The 27,107-nt window shown below is 39.7% G+C and overlaps 2 protein-coding genes across 3 annotated transcripts in view; one reads left to right on the top strand and one right to left on the bottom strand.

Annotated features, from left to right (window-relative positions):
- Positions 1-236: 236 nt before the first annotated feature.
- LOC136432805 (tetratricopeptide repeat protein 7B-like) overlaps positions 237-27,107 on the bottom strand; it is a 58,503-nt gene continuing 31,632 nt past the window's right edge. Inside the window, exons 16-21 of one of the 2 annotated variants that reach the window (XM_066424309.1) lie at positions 9,679-9,800; positions 9,059-9,199; positions 8,136-8,233; positions 5,489-5,593; positions 3,899-3,990; positions 237-3,157 (exon numbers count right to left, since the gene is read on the bottom strand). In XM_066424309.1, coding sequence (XP_066280406.1) covers positions 3,025-3,157; positions 3,899-3,990; positions 5,489-5,593; positions 8,136-8,233; positions 9,059-9,199; positions 9,679-9,800 — 691 coding nt within the window. In that variant the 3' untranslated portion in view covers positions 237-3,024. The remainder of the gene's footprint in view (positions 3,158-3,898; positions 3,991-5,488; positions 5,594-8,135; positions 8,234-9,058; positions 9,200-9,678; positions 9,801-27,107) is intronic. The other variant, XM_066424311.1, reaches the window with a different exon arrangement.
- LOC136432807 (uncharacterized) lies at positions 13,778-19,352 on the top strand. The gene is made up of 3 exons (XM_066424313.1): positions 13,778-14,045; positions 15,099-16,928; positions 17,583-19,352. Exons 2-3 carry the CDS (start codon positions 16,788-16,790, stop codon positions 18,711-18,713), a joined length of 1,272 nt encoding a protein of 423 aa, XP_066280410.1. The 5' UTR covers positions 13,778-14,045; positions 15,099-16,787; the 3' UTR covers positions 18,714-19,352.

Here is a 27,107-nt window from a genome sequence, read left to right as displayed (position 1 = left end):
ATATGTCTACATGAAAATTTCAAATGCACTCTCATGGCATGTGCATGTTATCTGCAAATATAATGTTAAAATTATTTCTATATCTTATAGTATAGGGCAGTGCCCATCTCCATTTTCAAGTGCTAAGCAGAAAAAGTGGCATGTACAATTTGACCCCACATCCTCCCAAACACAAAGCAAGCACTCTATCCATTAGTTCTGCAAATATATACAGTAAAACATTGGTTGTCCATAACGAGACTTAAATTTCTTTTAATTTTCATGGACTTGTCATGAACAAGGAAAAAGTGAGAAGCTTTAAACTGACAAGAAATTTCTTCTTTACGTGTCTAAGAACTAAAATGACCACAATGGAAACATTCTTTGAATATCAACATTGCATTTTACACACAAGCTTTGGAATGTTTACGTGTATAATCATTTCTAGATTTCTATATTTGGCTGCTCTGGTTTGATTAAAATCTTGACAAGATGGCAAAGAAAGCAACATTAAAATCAAGTATTCTAAGAACAACATGTGCAACTTTATACAATGAATATCAACAAACGTGCCATTTAACTATCATTAGCAAGACAACAGTCAATAAATACATTCAAGCAAATTCACAATGTGCAATGTGACATTAAATCAATTTGCATCATTTCTAGAGTGAATCAACAGTCCCTAAGTTGTACAGTCCCCAAAGTCATCATCTTCATCTCACATGTTAAACCTTTTATAGAAATACTTTTGGATCTCACCAAAAATACTTCACTTTGCTTCTACCATCAAATATACCTTCTGCCACCCTGTTTTCACTCAATAGTTAATAACTAACCTTAACATGCCAAGTTGCATATGTATCAGTGTGACACTACCTGGTTGGTACATAAGGTTTTCCTTTAGCTAAGGGTTAAAGGGCCATGTTCTACCATGGCGAGGCAGTTAAGTATTAACTTCTGTAGGATAAGCTCTCCTACATTGTGGAATATAGCAGGAATGTTACATTGCTACAAGCAGGAATCTGTACATCTTGAAGTGCACCAATTCGTAGCTACTATATTGCACTCTATCAATTGCAGCTATTTTTTTCTACATTTGTACATAAGCTTGTCTAATTCTCCTCTTTACTGCACAAATTTTACAGCGTGGTTCTGTGAAACACAACAGTTTGCATTGTAGTTGCCGGAAAGAGTTAATCCGCATAACAAACAAAAATATGTGCACCACACATTACTCAATTGATAATTCAATTTGTGACAATCATTATGTAACAATTGTTGAATAGGAGAAGAACAGAAACATTTGGTCAAAGCGGTCTTTGCACTTTGAAGGAAGCATTGAAATCCGATGTTGTTAACACAGTTGTTTATGTACAAAGCTGAAGGTAAGCAAAGACTGCATACTAAACATAACAGAATGGCTTAAAATGTCTACAGTATACTACAGCATAGGATGGCTTTCTCTTTTGTGTCAGCCTACATCAACTTTCCTAATTAGTTCTGTTGACTGTCTTAAAGTATAAGACAGAAAAACATAATGTTAGATGGAAAAAAGTTACAAATGTACATTGTGTATTCCCCTGGTGCTGTCAGCACTTTCTATGAACGCAAAGACTTGAAGTCTAGGATTCCACCGTTCACAGTGTACCATTTCTAAGAATAAGTGTAAATCACAGTCGCATACATCAAAATTTACAAATGTCCTTTTCTATCAATTCTTGTTAGTGTCCAAAACGGAGTCATCAAAAGGGACACACAAAAAATGGCTGCCACAAGGACGTGTTACAAACTGTCTCGTAGCACTTCTTTTCCGTAGTTGCAACAAGGAAATCCAATATCTCATTATCCCTGGCCCTCTTACTACACTAGCTCAATTTTCCAAATTGAATGACATTTGCATCTCAAACACACAACAACTATGATCTTATTTACATTCTGAACTTATCCTAGGAGAATTTTACTGCAACAAAACAAAAAAATCAAAATATCATACATATTGCTATCTACATGGCTTTCAATGCACAATCACAGTATCACATTATAATTGACAGTCGTTCCACATGTTGTACACAAACACTTGATTTCTTCAGGTTTGGCACACTTACAGCACCAATAGAAATTATCATCATTATCTCTACATATTGCTTTAGAGGGGTTTACAGTCCTTTTTAAAACCATCTCACTATATTTACATCCATCACTGAAGTGTTGTTCCCAAATGTTGTTTCAACAGTATGAGACCATTTTGGCCAATTGTCCCATGATCTTCTGAAAATTTTATCCGAAAAATCTTTTGATATCTGGATCTGTCATTAACTTTTTGCTGACAAAATTGTCTAAATCTGAGTGCTCTCCATCCAAAATCCTGTGTACTAGCCCTAGTGATAAGCCCTGTGTGTTGTTTTGACATCTTGGAGAATTACATGTAGCAATGCAAAGCAGCAGGTGAGGAAACAGGTGAACAGCACAGCCCAGGTATGAAAGGTGAGACAGAGGTACTATTAAAGCTCTTAAAAGGGCAGCAGGTGGGTGATTGTGTAATGGATGGAACCACTCTACCACATGGGGAGGGGTCATTTCATGGGGCAGCCAACATCTACATTTTTATAGAGCAGCAAAATGGGCTATTCCAAATAGTTTCCGGGAGGCGCAGCAGTTGATGAAATGAGGCCTTCCATAAAAAGTAGAAGCAAACAGCTATTTTTGTGATGCTGTCTCGTAAGACCAGTGGGCACAGCAGCTATTCCAGGAAAGTGGGAAGAGCAGGTGAAGGGTTCAATGAGGGAGGGGTTGAGGGCAGCATGTGATTCTCAGCACAGCTATTCCATAGAGGAACAGCTGCTGTCGGTGTAGCTGTTCTGTGCAGTAGCAGGAACTGCAGAGGTGCTATTCAGTGCAAATACATGTATTTTACAAAGAAACAGCTATCTGTGTAGCTGTTTTGTACACTGGTAGGAACAGCAGGTGTTACTCATGGAGAAACAGCAGATGTAGCTACTAGTATTCTGTAATAGAAGCAGGGAACAGCAGGACAGGTGCTGTTCAGTGCAGCTGTTTGGGGATGATGGAGAACTGTACCACAGGGCTGGAGGCCTCCAGCTCCAGCGATGTGAAGTAACAGTCTGTGGCTGCCAGGTGATCCCCCTGGGCCTCCAGCACCTTGCCTAGGTTGGCCCTGAGGGATGATGACAGGAGAGGAGAAATGACCATACATTTATAATGCACAAGTCTCCAACAATACATCCCTTGCTGCTGCAGTTTTCAAAGAAAATCATTGCGTGGTAAAGTTTCCAGCTTTTACAGTAAGATGATGGAAAAATCCTGGTACTGAAAACAACATAATGTTCTCTTTATGTTCATACACACTCGAATGTAGCTGTTAGTCTTCATCAGATATGTCACTTACATATAGGAGGCACATTTCAGCTGTGGCATGTACAACATTAAATGAGACGTTGTTAACAGATACATGCATGAAGGTACATCACAACCACATATTAGGACTACCTTGACTGATTGCCTGATTGATGGTTATGCCACAGCATTCGTAATTTGGCAAATAAAGCCCATATATATATACATAATCCACCTGTCAGCTGTCTTAGCCAGAGCTTTATAAGAGCTCATATACTGGACTACTACTTATACTCTAATCTGCTACATGGTGCTTATAGCAGAGCCAAGCATTATTTGGGCTTAACAAATCCCACAAGACATTTCACTGCAATTACATATGGAAGACATTAAGGATTACTCTATAATCTGCTGTAAGGAATTCAGGATCAATGAAAGTATTGAAGAAATAAGAAGACTATTATTGTACATTTCATCAAAGTTTTTTAACATTTCCCTGTTGCCTACATGTACCTTCATAACCAATACAGAAGTCTGAAGGTTAGAATGAGGTATGACTCACCAAGCTTCGTGCGCGGTGTTGTCGATGTTGACGGCATCTCTTAGGGCCTTCTCCCCCTGAACAAGGTTCCCCAGATGGTAGTTAGCCATGCCCTGATGCAAGGAGACAACAGAATCATTACATATATAGTACATAGACATGTTCTTAGTGTAGTGACCACCTCTGTATAAGGACAATCTGACCATTGTGGCCACTGTACAATGGTCCCTTTACTTAAGATAGATCATTTTCCACAATGACATATTAAGCATTAAGAATCCTGTCTGTACTGGACACCTGTCTATTGTGTCCATTTTCTTCTTTGAGTCAGGTTTGATTGTAATACAATAAGAGAATGTGTTTTGTTGTGGACCATATTGAAAATCTGTTTCAGATACTTCCAATACTGATATTGCTGCAAACAGTTCATGGATCTGTGGTCAAAAAATGACAAAAAAAGAGTAAGAATATGTCTCACTTTCATATTTAAGTTTGATCAGGTTTGACAAGAACATATTATCCGTCTGAATTTGTGACCTAAGCATTTAGAATGTGGAACATAGAAATCATTTCTGACATGATAATTGTGTACAGTTATGAGGAAGAAATATGGCCAGTAGCAGCATAGTAATAAGTTATCCCTCTTTTGATATTGATATTTTTCATGTGACAATGTAATGAAAAAAGTCAGAAAGCCCATGGGGCAAGAAAATTGTGCTCACGGCCTAAAAAGATGACATAATTATTGATAGCTTCGACATTAAATCATATTTTGTACAGCTCAATGTACTACTTTTCAACAGCCACCACAATCCTTCAAAAGCTATCTGGCCTTTATAAAAATAGTAACTTTCCCACTACGCATACATTTGTACAAGGCTTAGTGTGGAATTGGTGATTAGAAAAGGATGAAAAAAGCTTTAAATTTACACATTGCTTCATAGAAGTGCCTTCGGAAAGAGATATATTTTAAGATAAGTACCGACTTGCAGTGATCTCATTTCAGAGCAGAACCATCCATACACCGCTCCTTTCAAAAGAGCCTGGTTACTCAATAGTGCTGACCTATTTTCCCTGTAATATAATGAGTCCTCAGTAGATCACGCCGCTTATATTTAAAGGATTTACGTCAAATCTCTTGATCCTGCGTGGCTAGAAGCACCTGGCAATTACCCGCGACTGAATTGGGCCACCTGCTGTAATGTGAAGTGTCTGACAAGAGCCAATCATGACGTACTAGTATTTGGTGTGCGTGTGTTCTAATCTCAAAGCAGGTGACTCTGTAATTTTTGAAATTGGAATGCAGCTATTTCTGAGTTTCTATGACTTTTTCTAATGATGCATTGAGCACCATACTCTTCTGTAGGAGAAGGCAAGTAGTATACATGTAGTATCCAGTATTAGATTATACTGCTGCAGGGTTCCAATTGTTAAAAAAGTAGAATGATAGAAAAGAGTACTAAATGTTGAAAAAACTTGGTATCCAAACCTAATATAGCTCTTGAGTGTCTTGTAGGTTTGGATACCAGGCTAGCAGAAACTGGTGTACTTTTAAGGACTGAAAATGAGCGGGACCTTACATCTGCTTAGAGATTAGTGTGTTGGACTTACGAGGTGTTGGAGGCTGGGGACGTGGCTGGGGTTGATGGCCGTGGCGTCTGAGAAACATTTCTTAGCCTCGGGGTACTCGTGTTTCATCTCGTGGATGCAGCCCCTCTGTGAAATGATACAACATTGAGCATATCTTGTCATTTCTTCTGTATAATGATTTTGGATGATCGTTCAAGTTAGAATAGGTCTACATAGCCTGCAGCCAATGTGGACTTCACTACATGTATCTTTGCTTCCAAAAAAAAAGTAAAGACAATGACCAGGAAATCCTTCAACTCCAAGTGCAGTCCTTTCACTTACAATGGAAGGCTTAGATGCTTGTTTTAAGTTTTCTTATTCACTTTATTTGAGTGTTTTTCTCAGACAAGAATGCTGTTGTCCCAGGGCCTAACTAGGCTTTCATATTTTGTTCCTTTGATATATCAGAGAATGATACTTTCTTGATGTTTACCAGTACCTAAAGCCTTTATTCCCCATTGAGCCTGCACTGGAGGATATTCCTAGGGGCACAGCTTAGAAATGTTTAACGTTCTTGATAAACTGTACACTCTCCATTCAGTACAGATCACAGACCACACCAGCCAGTTTTTCAAGAGCCCACATCAAACTGGCAGGTGCATCCTGACTTTGACGTCAGCCTGTGACACCTGCTTCAAATGCTTCAAGTTTTCAAAGGTTGCATTTTATTACAGAAAATACAGTATTCGTTCTTGTAAGTATGTATGGTTGATACATATAGAATACAACACGGGGTATTCCGTATCACCCGAGGTACCAGCCCAACCGCGGGTCGGATTGCCCGACGGCCGTAGGCGATCCGCGGGAGGGCTGGGACCAAGGGTGATGCGGAATACAACGTGTTGTATTTTATTTATGTCATACCTTGGTCATACCCAACCGAGAAAACACACATTTCAATGCGGAATGCGCCAGAAGTTGAGGGAGTTTTGTGTCCTCAAACACAAAACTGCAACAACATTGATTCTAATCTCTGAATCCGGTATTCGAATTTCCGACGTCTGCGCAATGGGCGCGCTCGAAATGCATTCAAAATATTCTATGGAAGCCTGTGTGATAACACTCCCGAACCCTATGTGATCCGGATAGTTATCACACGGTCCGGAACACCCGTATCAGGCCCAGGCATGACATAAATGAATATACAGTGGGATGGACATAATACATATGACAGTTTTTGAAACTACATTGTAAACCTCTTGTGCAATACTAACAGCAAATATGCTTAAAAGAAAAGATGAATAGGTTTTCAGCTAGATTTTAAGCCTTGCAGGCAAATCTACCTCTCATATGCACATTTTTTGACCCAAATATCAGTTGAGTGCTCATCGGTTTCCTGTGGCAGTCTTACTAGAAAACTTACTTGTTTGTTAGATTTTTCACATGTGAAGGAAAGGTGATATTTTGTGATCACACAGGACCCTGTGATTGAAAGAGGTCAAGTCATATCTTGTCTCTTGAATGAAGATAATTGTTTCTTATTAACCTACACAGCTTTCAGTATACAGTTTCATAATACACTCCACACCACCTGGAGACATTGCTGATTGTCAGATTACCATATACATGAAACATGAAACTGCTCTATTCATGAGCAACAACTAAGCAGCCAACTTTCTTTACCACTCTGCACACAAGCCTGTTTTTGTGTTAGTCAAAAGGGCAATGTTCTGCTGGGGACACACCTTACATGAAAAGCCTGCACCAATTTTGAGGTCAGACTACCAGGACAAATTTATATGTTTGTATGTATAAATTTAGTAGACCTTACAAAAGTCGCTGTAATTTTGTTGTGTCAATTAAGATTTCTCTCTGTATATAACCTCCTTGGACAGAGTAATTGTAGAAGTTAAAGAACAGAAACAAAAGAGGTTGTGAGGTGCGATACGGGCGTGCCCCTCTTGAATGACAGCTGATCCTTCTTTGACCGTGTCACGATGCAGGACTTAAGGCGGTGTATTTTGTGCAAAACAGACCATTATAAAGGGTGAGGGTATCACCTGTACAGATGCCATAGAAACAATGCTTGAGTAATGAGCTGGTCAGATTTTGAAAAAAAAAAAATGTTTTTGAAATCATAGTTCTGATTGCTGTAACCACACGTATGGCAGCATATGGAATCTGGTGCTGCTGATGTGTCTAATAACTGTAAAATATAATGAAACAGAAGAGGTAAAATGAGAAACTTGCAAACAATCTTTTTTTGGTAAACAGGTAGCATTAGGTCACAGAAGTTCAGACACACTGCCAAACATGATACCAATTCTGACACATTATCCTTTACAAAAGCACACTTTATGCAAGGAAAACATAATACAGGATATAGTATGTCTGTGTTAGGTTTGTTTGAAGGGGAATAACAAGTCTGGTCTAACCAATAGCGGGAGCTTTAAGGGAAATAAAGGACCTCAAAGGCAACCGTTGTTGTTTTGGGCCCTAATGATGAACATTACATTAAAGTGATGGTTGTAGAACATACAAAATGGAACAGAAATTGACAATCAAGGTCAGGATCTACAGCTAGTCCAAAAACATTATATAGAATTAGGGCTTTCCCATGTAAGAGTTAGAGATGATTTTTTTTTCTGCTATAATAGAGCATGTATATTGTTAACATTGAAGGAGTAACCTTGAAGATAACCAGGTGTGAGTAAGGGAAGATGGCGTGAGCCTCCTGTACACACGCCCGTGCATCTTCCACCTTCCCCATGGCCAGGTACACATCAGCTGCAGAAACAGGAGACACAGGGGTTAATAACAGGTTGAGCTTAGCAATGACAAAAATGAACAGCATCATAAAGCAAAAACGTAAATAGAAAGTTTAACTTGAAACAAAACATTCAATTTGTTTGGTCTACAAAGTGCCAATTATATACTGTCATACACAAAATGGCATGCACTTTCTTTCTCTATCTACTCTTTATTTCAAGTGAACTACTGCCATGGATGGCATTCATTCAACCATTCAGAGCTGCATCCTAAGAAATGCATGAAACAGTTTTGCAATACTCTTTCCCCTCTAAGATTGTACAGACAGCTGCATAATTCTGTATGAATCAACAGTCGTATCATTTCAGACAACCCCTTCCCCCTGGACCCTTACACTGGCTGAAGGATATTATAAAATCAGCTAATAAATACGTCTTCTGAAATGTTTTCAAATTGAAAGAAAGGACAACCATGATGCAGACTGTTCTCACTTTAGGAGAAGTATGGTTAACTTTGTTTTGATGACTCCAGTAACACACTGCGTGCATGCATGAATGGCACTGCTAATTAGACAGTCTTAATCACACACATGGGTGCAACCACACCTGTGTCATGAGCTAGATCATACATTACTTGCAGTCATCAACACTACTTCAATGAAACATTTCTCTAAAAAAAACTTTTTTCTCTAAAAAGATGGGGCACAGACATTCACCCATCAGACAGTAAGTGCCCTCTGGCAGAACCTATGGAAACTGCACTGCAGAAACAAACAAACACACACACAGACAGACATAGCAGTTCTTAATCATATATGCAGACAATATGATTCCATCTCCTCACCAATGTTGAGCCATATGTGGACCTGCATGGCCCATGCCTGTTGTGGGCCAGGTTTGGGAGTATAACTGTTGAGGGAGGAGGCCACCTCAGACAGGGCCTTCTCTACCTTAGAGGCCGCGATGGAGTCTGCGTATACTGAACCTGCGTAACATACACACCCCATGCATAATAAAAGTTAACACAATTTGTATCTACAAGTACATGTACATGTAGTGATCTCAGCAATTTGTATCAAACTCTTTGATTCTAGTTTTCAGAAACTGCTTTCTGACTGTGAGCGTACAATAAATAAATACGGTAACCATAGAATCAGATATGTCAGCTGTCAGAAATCTAAAACTGGTGTCTAGGAATTTGAATATGATTTCCAGTAATTTGAATCTGGTTTTGTATAATGTTCATGCAAAATGTACAAGGGGCAAGAAAAACTAAAAAAGGTAACAAAAACACAGATACTGTGTGTACGTATGTTATTGAAGTAATGACATCCATGAACTCATAAAAACACATTTCAAGAATACAGAAATGGAAAAATAAGATTTGAAGTAAGATTCTGCTATCTGTTCTATCAAAGTGAACATAAGAGTTAAAATCAAAGTCAGACCCTAACCCAGAAATACCTGTGTCAGTTAAGTGCAGACCTGAGTCTCCGTCGCTGAACTCCGTGATGTGGATCTGGGCCAGGCTGCGCTTGTCCGCCATCACCTTGTCAATCAAACCACTGCCTCTCCTACGCTCCTCCCTAACAACAAAGAATGGTAAACATGACATCATGTTCTTTTCACTTAGCTGTAATTTTAGACATTCAATATACATGTACGATATAGTGTACAGCCATGGCCTACACTGTTACAGATGTACAGGGCAATATCTTAATGTGGAGGCAAAAGCATAACACAGTCAAAGCTGCCCAAGAAGACGATGTTTCATCTTCAGGTAAGTGTACTTATAATAACTTAAAGGTGTTTCAGTCTAGCTGTATGCTATCTATGTGAATAGTACTTCAATGTATGCTTTCATAACAGATAAACCCATCATTTTCTGTTGGGGCCGTCCCAAGAAAATTAGTTAGAAGTTGGTGAAAGGCACCCTGTAGGCTTATGACCAGTTTCTGAGAAGGCTGCGATAACAAACCACCAAAAGAGGAACAACTCTGAGCGATGGAGTGACTTATGAGTGACTTATCCGTCACAAGACTTCAGTGATAATCCAAGCTCATTTGCATAAAGGGGAACCACCTATCATGCAATACCATCTCAATATTTCACAGATACCAGCCAACAGATGACTGAGACAACACAAGTAATTTGTTTCAGTCTGACAGAACTAACTGGACCTAGAGGACAATGTTGGACCAATACGCCGCCATACCCCCTCAACACGACCAGACCAGGCCAGTAGAGGAGTCATGGCAACTTGCTGTCCTTCAGACCTCCATTCTTGCTGTACTAGCTCTGATGATGGTTGTGGCTGTACAACTAACCCATATTCTGATAAAGGTATGTAACTCCTGTGTGTGTTACAGTACTGTAGCAGCAGCTAGCCCAACTATCTATCATACATTGTATATTTGTCTAGATGGTGTACATTCCTATCATGCTAAGTGTATAACTTGCAACACTGCACATCTTTTTATCAGTAGGAGCAAATGTTAAGAGCTACCTAATTTGATTGGCAAAGTCAAAGTTGAATTCCCAATCTCACAGAAAAAGACAGAATCTGAAACAGTAATCTAGCTTTATATGTTGTTGCTGGTAAACAGTCCTATTAACGTAAAGGTAGGTAGCCACATAGATACAGTCATGCATGCTATGCATTTCCCATGTGATAATCCGTCCCACACCTGAAAATAATGTCTGTAATATTGTTTACCACTTGCTGTCTTTCAATCAAAAACATAGTACTGTATGAGTAAAGCCTGACACACCAGGCTGTTGAATGTCAGGAGGTCAATTGGACTCTATTGGAAACTGCCCTAAGGCTTGTTTACAGTCCCAGTAATGGATGACAGAATGTTATAAACCGACCTTACATGTGATTGCTTCCTATTTTATTCATTAAGTGAAGGTTATGAGTCGTAAATGATTTCAGCACTCTAAATAATAAAAATGTAGGCATGACAGATTCTGATTTGTTTAGTTGTAGGATGTGATTTTTTCCTTTAATGAATTTCCCATTCAGGACTGGCAGCAAAAAACAACCTCTACAAGGACTGAAACCACAAACGTCATGACAGTTTGTGGGGATGGCAACATTAGTATCAACACAGGGAGCAACAGTACAGTAACCATTGTCACAACACCCTCTCATACACAAGCAGACCAAAGTCTACATGGAGTTGGAAGAATAATGGGACAAACATCTTATCCACAAAGTTCGCATTTGTGGGATAAAGATAAAGCAGTTGTCCCAGTTTTAAGGAGACCTCCTGGGAGGTTTCCAAGGCCCAACACAAAAATTCAAGCAAGCTGCCGAAAGCTCCTTGACAATCTAGCACAGTTATCTGCAGAAGGAAGGATAAATAAGTGTGATGCCATTATCACAAAGCTGAGGAAAGTACGAACAGACCCAGATTCTCAGATAACCCTCCAACACGCTGCTACAATCAATGCCATTAACGCGGGTGATTTTGAGAAAGCGTATTGCCTGCTCGGAGAGGTTGAGGTCCTTCTCGCCGACACGACAAACGAGCATGAACACAGGTTAGCGTGGTTTCAGCACAAGTCGGTATCAAAGATGTGGGAGGGAAAGCATGCCGCTGGGATTTATCTAACAGAGGAGGCGCTTGGACACGTTGAAACGATGTCGCCTGGTTGTATCTCAGCCTGGTTGCTTATTAACCACGCCCTGTTTCTCACCAAGATCGCCGCAGACGAGGAAAATGTAAACGAGAGAAGCACCCTCATGAAGAAAGCAAAGAGGTTCTACCAGCTAGCCATCCAGCATGCCAGGGAAGAGTACCAAGGACAGATGCCACACTTCCAGTCACGTGTGCCTCAGTTTGCGTATACTGGCCTGGCTCTCCTGTACTTGGGTTGTTGGGAGTCAGCAGACAGCTCGCGACTAGGAATCTGCACTGCTGTCCCTCCGGGAGACATAAAAAAGGCTAGGAACACTATTGCAGCAGTAGAAAAGGAGGGGACTGGGTGTTATGTGATCAAGTTTCTGTTGACGGTGGCTAAAGCCTGCCTACAGTACAGGTTAGACAATCATCAAGAAGCGTACGAGTTAGCAAGACAAGCCAAGGACTTTGCCACCGAACACTCTTTTGCTAATTTTGTCAAGTTTGCAGACAACATCGTTCAATACTTGCAAAACTTTCTGTAATAGATTTCTTACTTTCCAGCCTGTAACCTGACTTCCTAGTAGACTTTTATAGCTGCTTGTCATCTAAGCTTTGTGGATTGGTTTAAAAGAAAATTTTGACTGCTCAGCAGGGTACTCTTTTTTGCTGTACATTGTATTAATAATACATTGTCTTTATTTACACACCTTGTACAATGTAATATATATTACAAAGTCAGAATATATATCACCAGAACTATTTTCATATATCAAACATAGAAAAGTTTTCATGTATTTTTACAAGACAGAGTGAAACGTCAACAACATGTACACAAATATATAATGTAATTATCTCTTTATTTTCAAATTTGCAACATCAACAATGGTCAGAAAAATCATGTAATTCATGAGAAGGGTTCTGTGGAGCTTAGAAAAATACATATAAAATGTCACTCTGTATCTGACTATAGAAGAACCCAGTGACTCTTGACCACTATAATTCTGACAATTGCACAGAACACCGTTCCAGTGTGCATTTGGCAGAAATGCTTAAAATTAGTACATTGCCATTCTACATGTCCACTGCACTAACCTTAAATATAAATTCAAGCATTAGTGTATTGTGCAATTTTTGCATGAAGGGAAATCCCTAGAATTTCCCAACCACTTCCCCTTGTCAAGCACAGTTCCTATAGCATCACGTATATCATTCACTGTATGCTGAGATTGTGTAATAAAGCTGGTCTACATGAACAAGCATCATGGTACTCTTGTTTAAACAACGCAGGAATTCACACATGTAAAACCAGACCGTCATAACACAATATATTACAGTAACTATACAATTCTTGATATTAATGTAAGACTGTATTGAATACAGTCATGACTAATCAATAACAACTGAATATGCTGCCCACCTGAAAGTTGTCATGTTAATAAAGACAAGGTGAAAAGATAAAAAAATCACTAATTTTAGGTTTCTTTCTAAAATTGGTTTTGTTTCAAACAAAGAAAATTTGAGACAGTCCCTTAATTTGAGTGGACCTTTGATAACAGAGACTGAAGCACTCTTCAGGAAACATCCGGATGACGCATGAGTCACAAGTCTTACGCAAACAGCAATTAATACATGTGTCCTGCCCTCTGAACAATTATAAACCCCTCATATATTATATTTCAAGCAAGTGGCTAATGTACATCTACCTTAAAAAATTGAGTCTTCAAATTATTGCCCATGATTAATATTTAACTGAGACTGGTACTACTTGATCATCAAACAGTGAAAACAATTGCCATTAATTCACTTGATATTTCATACTTGGAATAGTTTTTGTATCCAGTGACGTCCTACAGTATGTACTTTGTATTGATCAAAGTGACTCATACAAAAATTTAAACGTAACTGGTGCTGTCAAGTTGAACCTAATTTACATAAAGGAACACTGGTTTATTTCCTGGTGTTCACTACTGACTTGCTCTTTCTACAGTTTGCCAGTCACATAATCTGTTGTTGGAAATTTGATGGTTTTATGATACCGTATACAGTTATGCTGTATACAGCTGTATACTGATAATGTCAGACCACCCCGTTGCTTGTGCCGTTCCCCCTCAAAACCTCCATCCAATGTCGACTGAAGAATGGCCTCTAGTTTTACTTCTGACAGCTCTGCTAGTCATACAGCAGCTACGTTTCCTGTTCATGGTGAGCAATGCCCTTCTGTGAGCCTTTCTCTGTGAGTCTCTAACAGAGAAGCTGGTCTCTTGGTTCTATTTAATGTGAAATTTCTTTTTAAGTCAACAAGAAATAACACTGTCTACAAATATTTTTAGTGAATGTTGGCAGGACAAAGAAAATGTACCAGAAAAAAACAAAAACTGAACTCATGATGATCATGTATACTTGCAATATTACAAATATTAATTTGAAAGTATTACCACCATAAGGTAATAAACTAGGCAATCACTGTGACTTGAAAAGACTGTAAATCATTAATAATCTTTCTCTCATGATCATCATAATCATTTTCTTTGACATATGATGCATAGCATACGTTCTGAATTTTTCACATCCTGCTATGTGGTGATAAAAAACAGTATACCCAGAATGGCTGTACAGGTACATTGTACAACTGACAAGCAACTGGGTAAAAAACGATAATGACTACATTTGGACATACATGCAGTTGCTTGTTAGTGAAAATACTTGACATTGTACGGTATCTTATGTATGCAGCGCTGTTAAATGCATGGTAATTACATTGAATGGTGTGTCATATGAGCTGTTATCAAAAACAAATGATACAGTTAAACAGCATTTTCACTATTGTGCTAACAGTGTTATCTATGGGTCAAAGTCTACAAAAGTGATAATGTTCTCCGATCACCATTGTTTGAGTCGTTTGAGGCGTGACACGGACATTGTATAAGCATCAAAAACATGTTGCCCTCAGAGGGAGTTGTGATATGTATATCTGTCCATTGTTGATTGCACAAATAGCCTGAGTTCATTTTGCCCCCACAGGTTAGTTAAGTTGTAACATGTAGTGATGTACATGACTTCATGTCATACCTGGGCTGTGATAACAGGCTTCTATTATACTAATAGAATAATTTTAACCCACTGCACATGTGCAACTGTGGATGATTTGAATAATAGATTTGGCTATTCTTGTTATTAAAAGAGTTGATACAGTTTCTAGCTATTTTGAAACTTACCGTTAATACATGGATTTTCCCATTTAAAAATTTATTTCAGGAAAGAGTACAACCTACACAATCCAATGGAGTTGAAACCACCAACACAACGACAATCCAAGGAAACAACAACATAAACATCAACACAGGGAACAACAGTACTGTTGTTGTCATTACAAAGTCTATAAACAGTTCCAAGAAAATAACACAGCTACAAAATACATGGCAAGAAGAGGAGAACACATTTTTCTCTCTGTTGCCAAGGCCTGTTGGCAAGTCTCCGAGGATGAACACAAAAACTCAAGTCACCTGTCGTAAATACATTGACAACTTGGCCCAGTTGTCAGCAGAAGGAAAGATTGACAAGTGTCACAGGACCATCCAAAGGTTACGAAAGGTTAAGACAGATCCTGAATTCTAAGTGTCCCTCCGCCACGCGGCCGCCCTTAACGCTATCAACGAGGGAAAATTTGATAAGGCAAGCCGTCTGCTTGGGGAGGCAGCGGTCCTCCTACCAGATACGAGAAACGAGGATGAACACAGACTGCGGTGGTATCATCAGAAGTCCTTGCTAAAGTTACAGCAAGGAAAGCATGCTGCTGGGATACAGTTAACTGAAGAGGCACTATCCTTAGTGTCCATCATGGCCCCTGGTTGTATATCAGCCTGGCTTCTCATCACCCACGCTTGGTTCCTCACAAAGATTGCTGCAGACGAGGACGACACAAACGATAGACGAGTCCTCGTGAAGAAGGCGAAAATGTTTTACCAGCAAGCGATAGACCACACGGAGAGCGAATTCCCCACACAGATGTCATACTTCCAGTCACGTGTGCCTCAGTATGCAAAAATCGGTCTTGCCTTCTTGTATCTTGGGTGTTGGCAGTCTGTCGACAACTCCAGGATTGGAATCTCAACTGATTTACCATGGGATGACATCAGGAAAGCCATGGATATCATTGAGGAAGTACAGAAGGAGGGACCAGTGTGTAATAAGTCTAAGGCTTTGTTACTGGTGGCTAAAGCATGTCTCCAGTATAGGCTCGGTATTTACCAAGAGGCATATGCCCTGGCAGAAGAAGCCAAGATGTTGGCTGCTGAACATTCATTTTTGAACTTGGAGAAGTTTGCTGACAGTGTTGGCAAATTCTTGTGCATGAATTGTTTGTGAATTGAATAGAGTATTTTCATGGTACGTCTCTTAAGGTACACGCTATTCTAAAACGTCTATTTGCAGAAAAATGTGACTTAAGCATCAACAAAATAATGTATACAGTCCTGTCTTTAATACTACACCAGGCTAAGTCTACATTACTGCAGAAAAACAGCACAGATTACATTATGTACCATGACTCATACTAGTTGCCACTACATGAATAGGTAAGCCACAGAAACTGAAAGTACATGATGCAATAGGTCAACCAAGACCTCATAGACAATCACACAACTGTGAATCAAGAAGCCTCAAAACAACGTCAATAAAAATAAATCAATAATCCTGATTGCTTGTTATTGCTAACTAGATAGGATGGACTACACATATAGGATTGATATCCTTGAACTGATCTGAGAATTTGGTAAGGACGACATAATGTTATTTTTTTATCTGACCTAGGGGGTCCTTGTTTCCACTTGGGGAAGTCCCAGTCACCTGACAGTGAGTGGTCTTTGACAAATACTAAACAGTTGTGGTTTATACTACACTTATACCTGTATGTTGCTGTAGCCAACTTTCTCTATACATAGCATCATGTTTGACCAATATGCAGCAATTCCCCCTCAAAACATCCAGTCAGGATGGAGCCATGAGTGGCAACATGTCATACTGTTGTCAGCTGTCCTGGCCATTATTGTAGTGGCCATTCAACAGATACATACTTTGCTACAAAAGGTAAGTGCAAATCATCTTTAGACTGCTTTTTGTGAGTGAGAGCAACAAATGATCACTGAATATAAGATTTATCTTATCAATTAAATGTTGACCTAGCCTAGCTTTTGGGCTACAATTTGTATTGATTTGGGTAACATACAAATGGTATGTTAGGTCAGACTGCAGTGAGAAAAGTATTGTGACTGGTGCAAGAAAGCAACAAATATTCCAGAATTATTGTAAAAAAAAAAAAGTCCACAAAAGGAACCAGGGTTTGGCAAAGCTAAGACTGAATATAAAAAGGATGTTGAAAAGAGAATTATGTAATGTAATACATATACCTCGGCAAATTGCCTAGCAAACTTAGAATAGGAGTGGTGCATGATTGAGTGACACCTCTCAAGCTGAAGAAAGATGGCGGCTGTCATCTGAAAGCTCCTTGTAGCTTCTTAATTGCGTAGTGCGTATTAGTTTAAAAATCCTTTATTCATGATTGAGTTATTTTGTGTGTCTATTTATAGAGGGACCGTTTAAAGATAAATGACATTACATTTAGCAGAACTATGTTACTTAGCATTTAAACTCCTCTGAGATTTTACATGTACTTAAGATCCTATTATTCCAGAGGCACCGTCATTTTGATTAAAAAACATTTGCTTTTTTGTTCTATTTTAGGTAAACATTACTCAAAACACCCAAGCCGAAACTGTAAACAAAATAAAAGTTAAAGGAGATGGCAACATCAGCATCAACGCAGGAAAAAACAGTACAATTGTCATCAATACAAGTCCACCAGTCCCGGAAGAGAATCTTCACCACAGTTTGAGCAGCAAAAGTCAACAAAAGTCATCAAAGCATCTGCATTTCTCAGATGAAGACAAACTTGTCTTAGCTGTGTCACGACATGTCAGTAAATCTCCCAGATTGAACACTAAAACACAAGTAACCTGTCGCAAGTACATTGACAACCTGGCCCAGTTGTCTGCAGAAGGAAAGATACTGAAATGTCGCAGCACAATTGCCAAGCTCCTGAAGACAAAGACGGACCCAGACTCACAAGTGTCCCTTCGCCACGCCGCAACTCTGAATGCCATCAACGAAGGGGATTTCAGAAAGGCAAACCGTCTACTTGGAGAGGTTGAAATCCTCCTCCCAGATACGAGAAACGAGGATGAACACAGACTTCGCTGGTATCATCAGAAGTCCTTGATAAAGCTTCGAGAGGGAAAGCACGCTGCCGGGATCGTTCTGACCAATGAGGCACTCTCCCTGCTCGACTCCGTGACCCCTGGTTGTATCTCAGCTTGGCTGCTTATCAACCATGCCTGGTTCCTTACCAAGGTCGCAGTAGATGAGGATGACGCTGACGAAAGAAAATCCTACATGAAACAGGCTGAGCAGTTTTACCAGCGAGCCATCGAGCATGCAGAAAGAGAATACCCCCGGCAGATGCCCAATTTCCAGTCTCGTGTCCCCCAGTTTGCTTACATCGGCCTTGCCCTCCTGTATCTCGGATGCTGGCAGTCAGTGGACAATTCCAGGCTCGGAATATCAACTGACGTACCACTAGATGACATCAGGAAAGCTAACAATGTGATCGCAGCAGTGGACAAGGAAGGGCCCGTGTGTAACGTGTCCAAGTTCCTGTTGACGATCGCTAAAGCCTGTCTCCAGTATAGGCTGAGTAACCACCAAGACGCCTATGACTTAGCAAAAGAAGCCAAGCACTTTGCCACTGAACATTCCTTTTCCAGGTTTGTGGACTTTGCTGACAGCCTTGTTCAGTATTTGCAACATTTTGTGTAAGAGGCATGTTATTTGTATGATTGGTGTTTGAAAAGTACTGAAAAGAGGTACCAGCACTTACTCTCATACATTCAATGTTTCATAATGATTCTTTTTTTCTCATGCATTACTGGGTTCCATATAACTGTTATAGTGTAGACTATACCAGGAATGATATTCTACTCAACGGCTACAGGGTTTTGCTCAGGACTACATGTACTATATTTATGCACAATGCAATGCAACTTTTTTAAAAGCAACTGCTAAAAAAAAACCTACATATTTCAGGAATAATAAATGGTAAATACTGTAACTGTTACAAACATTGTTGTTCAGCTGCCACATACTGCATTGTCTCACATTCCAGCAACAACAATTTTCTGCAACCAATCTTTAAAAAGAAAGTTAATGATTTATCAGAACTTGGCAGATATCAACACAGAGGACATGATTGCATTGCCTTATTCAGAAAGTTTGTTTTCAAGATCCCATACGACATGCAAAATGATCATTAGCTACGCAATGTAAATGTAAATAAAGTAGATGTGATGCCTTGTTTAATTTGATTTATTACAGATTACAGGGATGTAGCTCACAACCAAAGTTTGTTTTTCCTTGTTGCATGTTATATTAGACTCATTGAGTCATTCATGCTTAGATTCTAACTTACAAATGTAGGGGGCCTTAAAATTTTACATGCGCCATGAGGGGAATCCCCTTCGCAATTGTACAAAGTTACATGTTTTTAAAGGTACAGGGGAAGTTTGACACATAAACATTGAAACTGTTGCGCAGTACAGGACATTGCCTGCTGAGTAGAGAGATAAAGTAGCATCTTAAATCTCTAGGAGGACCAACTGTTGCTGTATAGGACTTATAACACTCCAGAGTGTGCTGTAGCAGAAATTTTAATGTCCAGCAGATTCTGTTGACCACACAACACAGACCTGGGACAGGTACGTAAACACTCTCACTTTTCCACTGCTTTACAGATTCTGAAGTGATCAGAAGTCAACCTTTTTTAATAATACTGACGGTCAAAGTGTCAATGAAGAAGACTTAGTGTAACTCATACCATATCCACTACACGTTAGAATTGACAAGTAGAGTTGTCTTGAAGTTTACACGTAGTAAATTGGGAACAACAGTGGTACAATTGGGAACATAAACAAATATGTGTTAGTTGCCAGCAGAATTCTTCATGCGCAATAAGGGAAATCCCCTTTGTAATACATTTTTAGGCATCAGGGACTTCCCCAGAACCAAGGACCTTTGTTTGTAAGCAGTGTGCATTCCATCTGTCAGCAACATGTTGCTGGAGCTGTCTGTCTCGGATTTCCCAATGGTCCTACTGATCATCATCTTTTTGTACATCGTTGTGATTATACTTGCCAAGGTGGAACCAGCCCAGGCAGATCAAGTAAGCAAATGTGTGCCTATTATGTACATGCATGCATGCATGTATAGGTACTGGTAATACATCATGTAGGGCAAAATTGAAATAAACTGTAACTTACAATATTTGTACATGTACATGTACACACATTGTAGTATAAGTCATGTAACTCATTTAACTCGACATGTGTATTCAAAATGTATGTGATGGGCCGGTATATGAATTCCACTTATGATACTGAGAGGGCAGAAAGTAGATGTACAGTCAAACCTGCCCAAGGCGACCACCCGGCGGACCGAGCAAAATCGGTCGCGATGGACAGGTGGTCGCCATGAAGAGGATTCCACTCACATGTTTCCAGGGCGAGGTTTTCAAATACAGTACGTATTAAAATGGATGGAAAATAATGTGAATTTAGACAGCATGACCCCCACCAGGTTCAATTCTCATTGACAGAAAGATCCTACAAAAATTACATTTTCCGTTATCGTTGTAATAATTGTATACCGCTACATCGTGTACAAATTTTCGTCATAATTTTGCGTACAAAACAATGGTTGCCACGATGATCTCGCAGCGCCTTCCCGCATTCACACGTTACATTAATAGTACACACACACACGCACATCATCGAAGTTTTAAGGCCTAAGACAAATCCCTAGAAAACACCTGCTGGTCCCAGCCTTTTTTGGGGCGCCGACCGCTGGATAAAAGGGTCAAAAAGTTTTCGATCTGACAACGAAAGATGAAAGGGAACGATGTGATTTTGTCGCGCCGCGCCGCCAAGGTCTGTGCGACCGCATCGAAAGGTAAGACAGTGCAGTAGAACGCACAGCGTCCAATAAAGGTTTGTGAGATTCATGGAAATAAAAAGAAAATAAGAATATTAATTTTCATCAATAACTAGAGTATTCGTAAACGTTCATCACAAAAGCATCGTGTTTTAGGAAGGTCAGCGGTACGCCAAATCCGGGCCGCGCCATATCCAAGATGGCGTCGGGACCAAGGAACAACATTTCTCGCCCGATGTTTTGCCCGCCGCGAAATCATTTTTCGGAGGAATTTAGTAAGACACAGACACAGTTTTGTTGAAAATACAAGAAAATGATCGTAATTTCTGTGAAATCTGACTTTTTGACGCCATGCACTACGTATTCGTTTTTAAAATTGAGTTCAAACCGAACTGAGTTTGCGGTAAACTATCAGATTACGATAGGCACAACAACATCACAAACATTTGTCTTTACAATGTTTATAAGGGGAACGTTTTATTAAAACACTTCATGGAGGAATCGATGCTACAACATTGCTATTCCATATATTTTTGTCCTTATTTTTGTCCTTCAAAGCCTTGAAAACATTTCCTTGAAATCCGACAGCAAAATGATCCGATGTCACCACAAGCTTGAAAATTAGGCGGCCGCCATGGGCAGGGACTGTGCTCTGTGCGGTCCCAATTCGTGGCGGTCGCGGTCGCGTTGGACAGGTGGTCGCCTTGGGCAGGCAGCTTAATGCTTGTGCCTATGGGGAAAATTTTCGGGACCGAGAAAAAGCGGTCGCCATGGCCAGGTGGTCGCGTTGAAAAGGTGGTCGCCTAGGCAGGTTTGACTGTATACAATGAACATGTACTAGATTATTATGAGATACATGTAGTTGACATACAATGTGATGTACCTGTTGAACAGAGTCGTATTTCTTAATTTCTGCTTTCATATTTCACAGAGCATCCCAGCTGAAACCACCAACGTAACAACTAATCAAGGGGATGGTAACGTAATTGTCAGTACTGGCAGTCGCAGTGTCATCAATATCACCACATGCCATCATGATGCACCAGAAGAAGATTGTTCTAATGGAAGACAAGAGCATACACACCGCAAGCCATCTCGAGATTCAAAACCACACCATCTACAGATTGAGGAGAGCAGAGCCCTTGTCCCAGTTCACAATGTGCCAAAACCTGTCGGCAAACCCCAAAGCCCGAGCACAAACCGTTCTTACTTCATTGAATATGCTACAGAGATGTCTGCAGAGGGAAAGACAGCAGAATGTATCATCTCCATTGTTGAGCTGATGAAGACAGTGAAAGATCCGGACTCTCAAGCGTCTCTTCGACAGGCTTTAAGTCTCACTGCAATTTACCAGGGGGAATACGAGAAGGCAAAACTTCTTCGTCGTGGGGCTAAGGCATTCATTCCTGAGACAAAACACCCGGCAGTGCACAGGCTTTGGGGGAGCCATCTAAGGGCTCTAGCGAGGCTGCGGGAGGGGAACTATGATGTGGGCATTGTCTTGGCAGAGGATGCTCTCATCCAGTCAGAAACGGTAGCACCAGGTTGTATCACTGCATATCCGCACCTTAACCACGCCTGGTCCCTGACCGAGATTGCTGCAGGCGAAGATGATGAGGAGGTGAGACAAATTTTTATAATGAAGGCAGAAAAAGAATATCATCACGCTATTGAGCATGCAGAACGTGAGAACCCAAATCACATGGTCCACTCAAAGTCACGGGTGCCCCTGTTTGCAAAAATTGGCCTCACCCTTCTATACCTTGGATGTGGAACAGTGGACAAGTTCAGGAAGGTCTCTGACATTTCTGAGGACGATATAATGAAGGCAAGAAATGTGATTGCTGAACTAGACAATGACAAAACTATTCCTAATTCAGCCAAGTGCCGGCTGATGTTGGCTAAAACCTTCCTGCAGTACAGGTTGGGTAGTTACCAACTGGCTTATGACTTGGCCCAGGAAGCCAAAGCTTTTGCCACAGAGCATTCTCTTGGAAGGTATGCTAAGTTTGCAGACAGCATTTGTAAGTATCTACATGCCTACAAGTTTAAAAGGGAACTCATCAGCAGAATCAAGTGTTCTGCCTGGTTTGCAGAATGAAACTATTTTTTCTGAATCCAAAAGTTGTACATGTATTGGCATCGTTTTGGGACAGTGATGTTTGTTCGCGCTAAATTTAAATACCGTGAACTACTCCCTTTCACCCAACCACTAAAATTAAATGGATTTACAGTATTCAGTTACTGGATTAGAAAATGGTTAATTTCATTGTTAATCTGTGGTGAAATATCACAAATTTTTCTTGATTTTGTAGTCATGGAACGATGGTCCTGCTTCTGATGAATTACTGGTCATCAGCCATGAATAAAATGTAAAGTAGAGTTAACAAGTCAGCAGCTTGTGTGTTAACATTATATATTATTGAGGCTTTCTATATATGTATATTATATGTATTTGCTTATAATAATGTATATCATGATTATAAATATGTCTTTCAACTAGTTGTAGATAATTTTTGAATCCTGTTTGTTGTCATTCTATCAGCCAACATGCATGCAACTCAACTGCACTCACCTTGAAGTGTTACTAGTAGTCTACTCCATTATATGAGTGTACTACTGTAACAGTAACTGAGAATTACTGGTTGTCGTTCATGAATAGAATGTAAAGTACCCCTTTAAATACAGAGTTTGTGTGTTTACAAGGTCAGCATCATCTTGTGTGCTAACATTACAAATTTATTGAGGCTTTCTAGGAAATTAATGTGTTATGTATTTGCTTATTATGTATAATTATGTATATCATTATCACAAATATGATAAGCCTTTCTACTACATGTACATGTATTTGTAGATGATTGTACATGCATAAACTTGTAATTCAGCCTTTCAAGAATATGCATGTGACAGATATATACAATCTTTTTGTTTGCTGTGAAGTTTGTATCATAGATTCCATATGAAAAGAACAGAAGGTTTGTTGCTTGTTTATTCCACTACATGTTTCTTAATTTTAAAGTTAAAGTAGGAAAATTTTGTAGACATACAACACTGTCTGATATATCATGTGATACAATGTGTGTGGGCCAGTGTTTAGTGACCCTGACTGTTAAAGATCAGGAGTTTGAATCTTGGTTGCTGTCACTCCATCAGCCAACATGCATGCAACTGATCTGCACTCACCCTGAAGTGTAAGTCTACTCCATTGCATGAATGTATGTCTGAGACTTACTGGTCATCATTCATGAATAAAATGTTTGCAAAATAAGAAACACGAAGCTCATATTTCAAGTGACCACAGACAGAGGATCTGGCTCTGCCCAAACTTACTGGAAACCAGTTAAAAATCTACAGTAAATTTTGAAATGTACATGTACATGACGATTGTGTTTTTATTTTTGTAGTTTTCGCAGTGACCACTTCACCACAAAAGAATGACATTGCTAATATGTGTTAAAACATTCCATTATATAGTCTGTAGAAATCACTGTATATTGTATGACTTTTGGTTAACTACAAATGTGTACATTACGGCACATTTACTCAGTTCCAACATTTTCTCAAAACTCACAGTCTTCTCAAATACACACACAGCTGCAGTGCACATGAACCATAACCATTGTATAATCAGGTAGTAATTGTTTCTTTATGACAAAATTGCCTTGGGCAATATTTGCACTTTGGCTCCCAAAATATTATAACCATCTGTTCACATGTATCTGACTAGCTTCCCCATAGAACAGTAATGAAAGTGAAACTTACTAAGTTTTTTTTCAGAGCTGGCAAAGTTGGTATAAGATCACATACATTTGTAACTTGTGTGACATCTGATGAAAAGCAACAATGATATATTTAATGCCACAAATACCTCATTCTACGTTTTGCTATCAACTTTGGCTGCTTTGAATCTGGTTGGAAGACAAGGTAAACATCTGCCACAGGTGCCGCGAACAATGTATGAAAGTTCATAGTTCAGTGGGTTATACATTTTGCTTCATAGGTAAAGCTAGGAAGAATTTAGTAACATAAAACCTCACATAAAGAAAATCATTTGCTTATAGTTACAAAAATGTACCACTAAAACAACTGCCATTGATACAGTAACTCCTGCATAGAAAATGTTTTTCTGTCAAAAAGACGTTGTAAGATGTAAAATGTATTTTGTTTCACCTTTAACCCCTACAAAATAATTATGGCTCTATTCTGTTTGGCTATAATGTAAATTCGTCAGGGACTTCCCAGTAACCCGGACATTTTATTCCAATCTGCATCGTGAAAACAACAGCCTGTATTGCGACAAAAATGTTTCTTCAACTGTACATTTCTTGGGCTGACTTCCCAGTGGTCCTGCTGCTGTTTATCTTCTTGTATGTTGCTGTGATTATACTGGTGGAAATAGCTCGCAGAGATCAGGTAGGTCAACAAACATGTACATTGTGTAAACTGAGACTTCAGCCTCATTTCTTTGGAAAATTAGCATATGTGTGTTGAGTTGCTAGCTATCCAAATAAAATATTATTCCCCAAAGTATCTAAATTGGTGTGGTTTTATACACACATTTGTACTAAAGGCATAATTATGCACATGCAACTGTTAATGTTACAGAATGTTCCATGACTTTCACTTTCAGGAAAGTGAACAGATATTGCAGATTATCCCAGCTGGAACCATAAATGTTACAAATATTCAAGGGGATGGCAACACTGTTGTCAATGCTGGTAGTGATAGTGCCATTACCACATGTCCGCAAGTAGTGGAGAAGCCGCTTCCACGTACAGCAAGGCTTGACAACTACAGGCAGAGCCTGTGCAGAAAGATGCTAGACCTTCTAGGATGCCTTTCTGCGAACGGAGAGCTCAAGAGCTGTAAGAAAAGCATTGATAGGCTTATTCAGGCTACGCCAGATCCAGACTACCGTGCCGCGCTGTGGAACGCTGCTGCCATCAATTGCATCAATGGGGGGAAGATGAAAAGTGCACGCAAAGCCTTGCGCCACGTCACAAGACTTCTGGGCCAAACTGAGAACAGCGATGAGCACGGACTCGGACGAGATCATTACCTCTCACTTATCTATCTGAGAGAGAACAAGTACGACCAAGGCGTGTGCCTGACGACAGCGGCCTTACAGAAAACAGAGCATCTGCAAGCTGGCTGCATGTCAGCCTGGATACTGATCAACCACGGCTGGTTCTACACCAAGATGGCCATACAGGAACAAGACCACCAAGACCAGGCTGCACTCATTAGAGTTGCTATTGACTCATACATGAAGGCCATCGACTTCTCCCATCAAGAGTTTCCAGGCCAGCTGCAAGACAACAAGTCCAGGATCCGCCAGTTTGCTCTGATTGGTCAGGTGTATCTGCTGCTCAGATGCTGGCGCTCGGTAGATGGAGGATGTACCAAGCCAGAGAACACGGACAAGATCACAGAAAAGGATGTTGCAAAAGCACAGAAGATGCTACTCTCACTGGAGAAGGGGGAGCCCTTGTGAGCAATATGCAAGGTGCTGTACCATCTTGCAAAGGCACATCTGTGCTACAGGTTGAGGAAGAACCAAGAATGTCTGATGGAAGCAAAAAAGGCAAGGGGTTTGGCAAAAAAGGGATCCTTCAAGCAATACCATGGCTTTGCTAATAGCATTGTCAAGCATTTTGAGCGCCAGGTAGCTTAAAACAATTAAGTAGAGGCATTCATTTCACCTTAAATCCAGCTCTTAAATCAGTGGACTACAATGATTATACCTGTTAATGAATGAAATCATCTTAAAGGTCAAAAACATGCAACCTTTTCACTAGCTTTTTGATGCTGAAACATAAAATATGAAATCAAAGATCAATCACAATATGCCTTAAATTTTACATGACTTTCTGTGTACCTTTTTTGTATGATGGTTTTGAAAAACAATTGGACATCAACATGTAGAACTTTTCTGTTATCAAAGTATTTGGAGTAGCTATGAGTCATGTTTAAACAGGGTCAACACCTTTCACTTTGGCTCCTGTAATGATTAACTACCAGACAAACATCATCAAACCTGTACCACACATTTTATCACGTCTCATTCTATAGCATGTCTGAACAGTTATCAATACTGATCATGACATGGCCTAGTATGTAATAATTGTTGATTTTCGTGACATACTCCATGATGCAGTTCAGAAGGACAACATTGGGTCCACGTTTTGCCCTTAGCTACAAGAGACAATGTGACTAAATTATAATCAT

This window comes from Branchiostoma lanceolatum, chromosome 4 (genome assembly GCF_035083965.1).
Source record: "Branchiostoma lanceolatum isolate klBraLanc5 chromosome 4, klBraLanc5.hap2, whole genome shotgun sequence".
In the NCBI taxonomy this organism is placed as follows: Eukaryota; Metazoa; Chordata; class Leptocardii; order Amphioxiformes; family Branchiostomatidae; genus Branchiostoma; species Branchiostoma lanceolatum.
The sequence above is the reverse complement of the archived record's forward strand: the minus strand, read 5'-3'. Positions and strand labels throughout refer to the sequence as shown.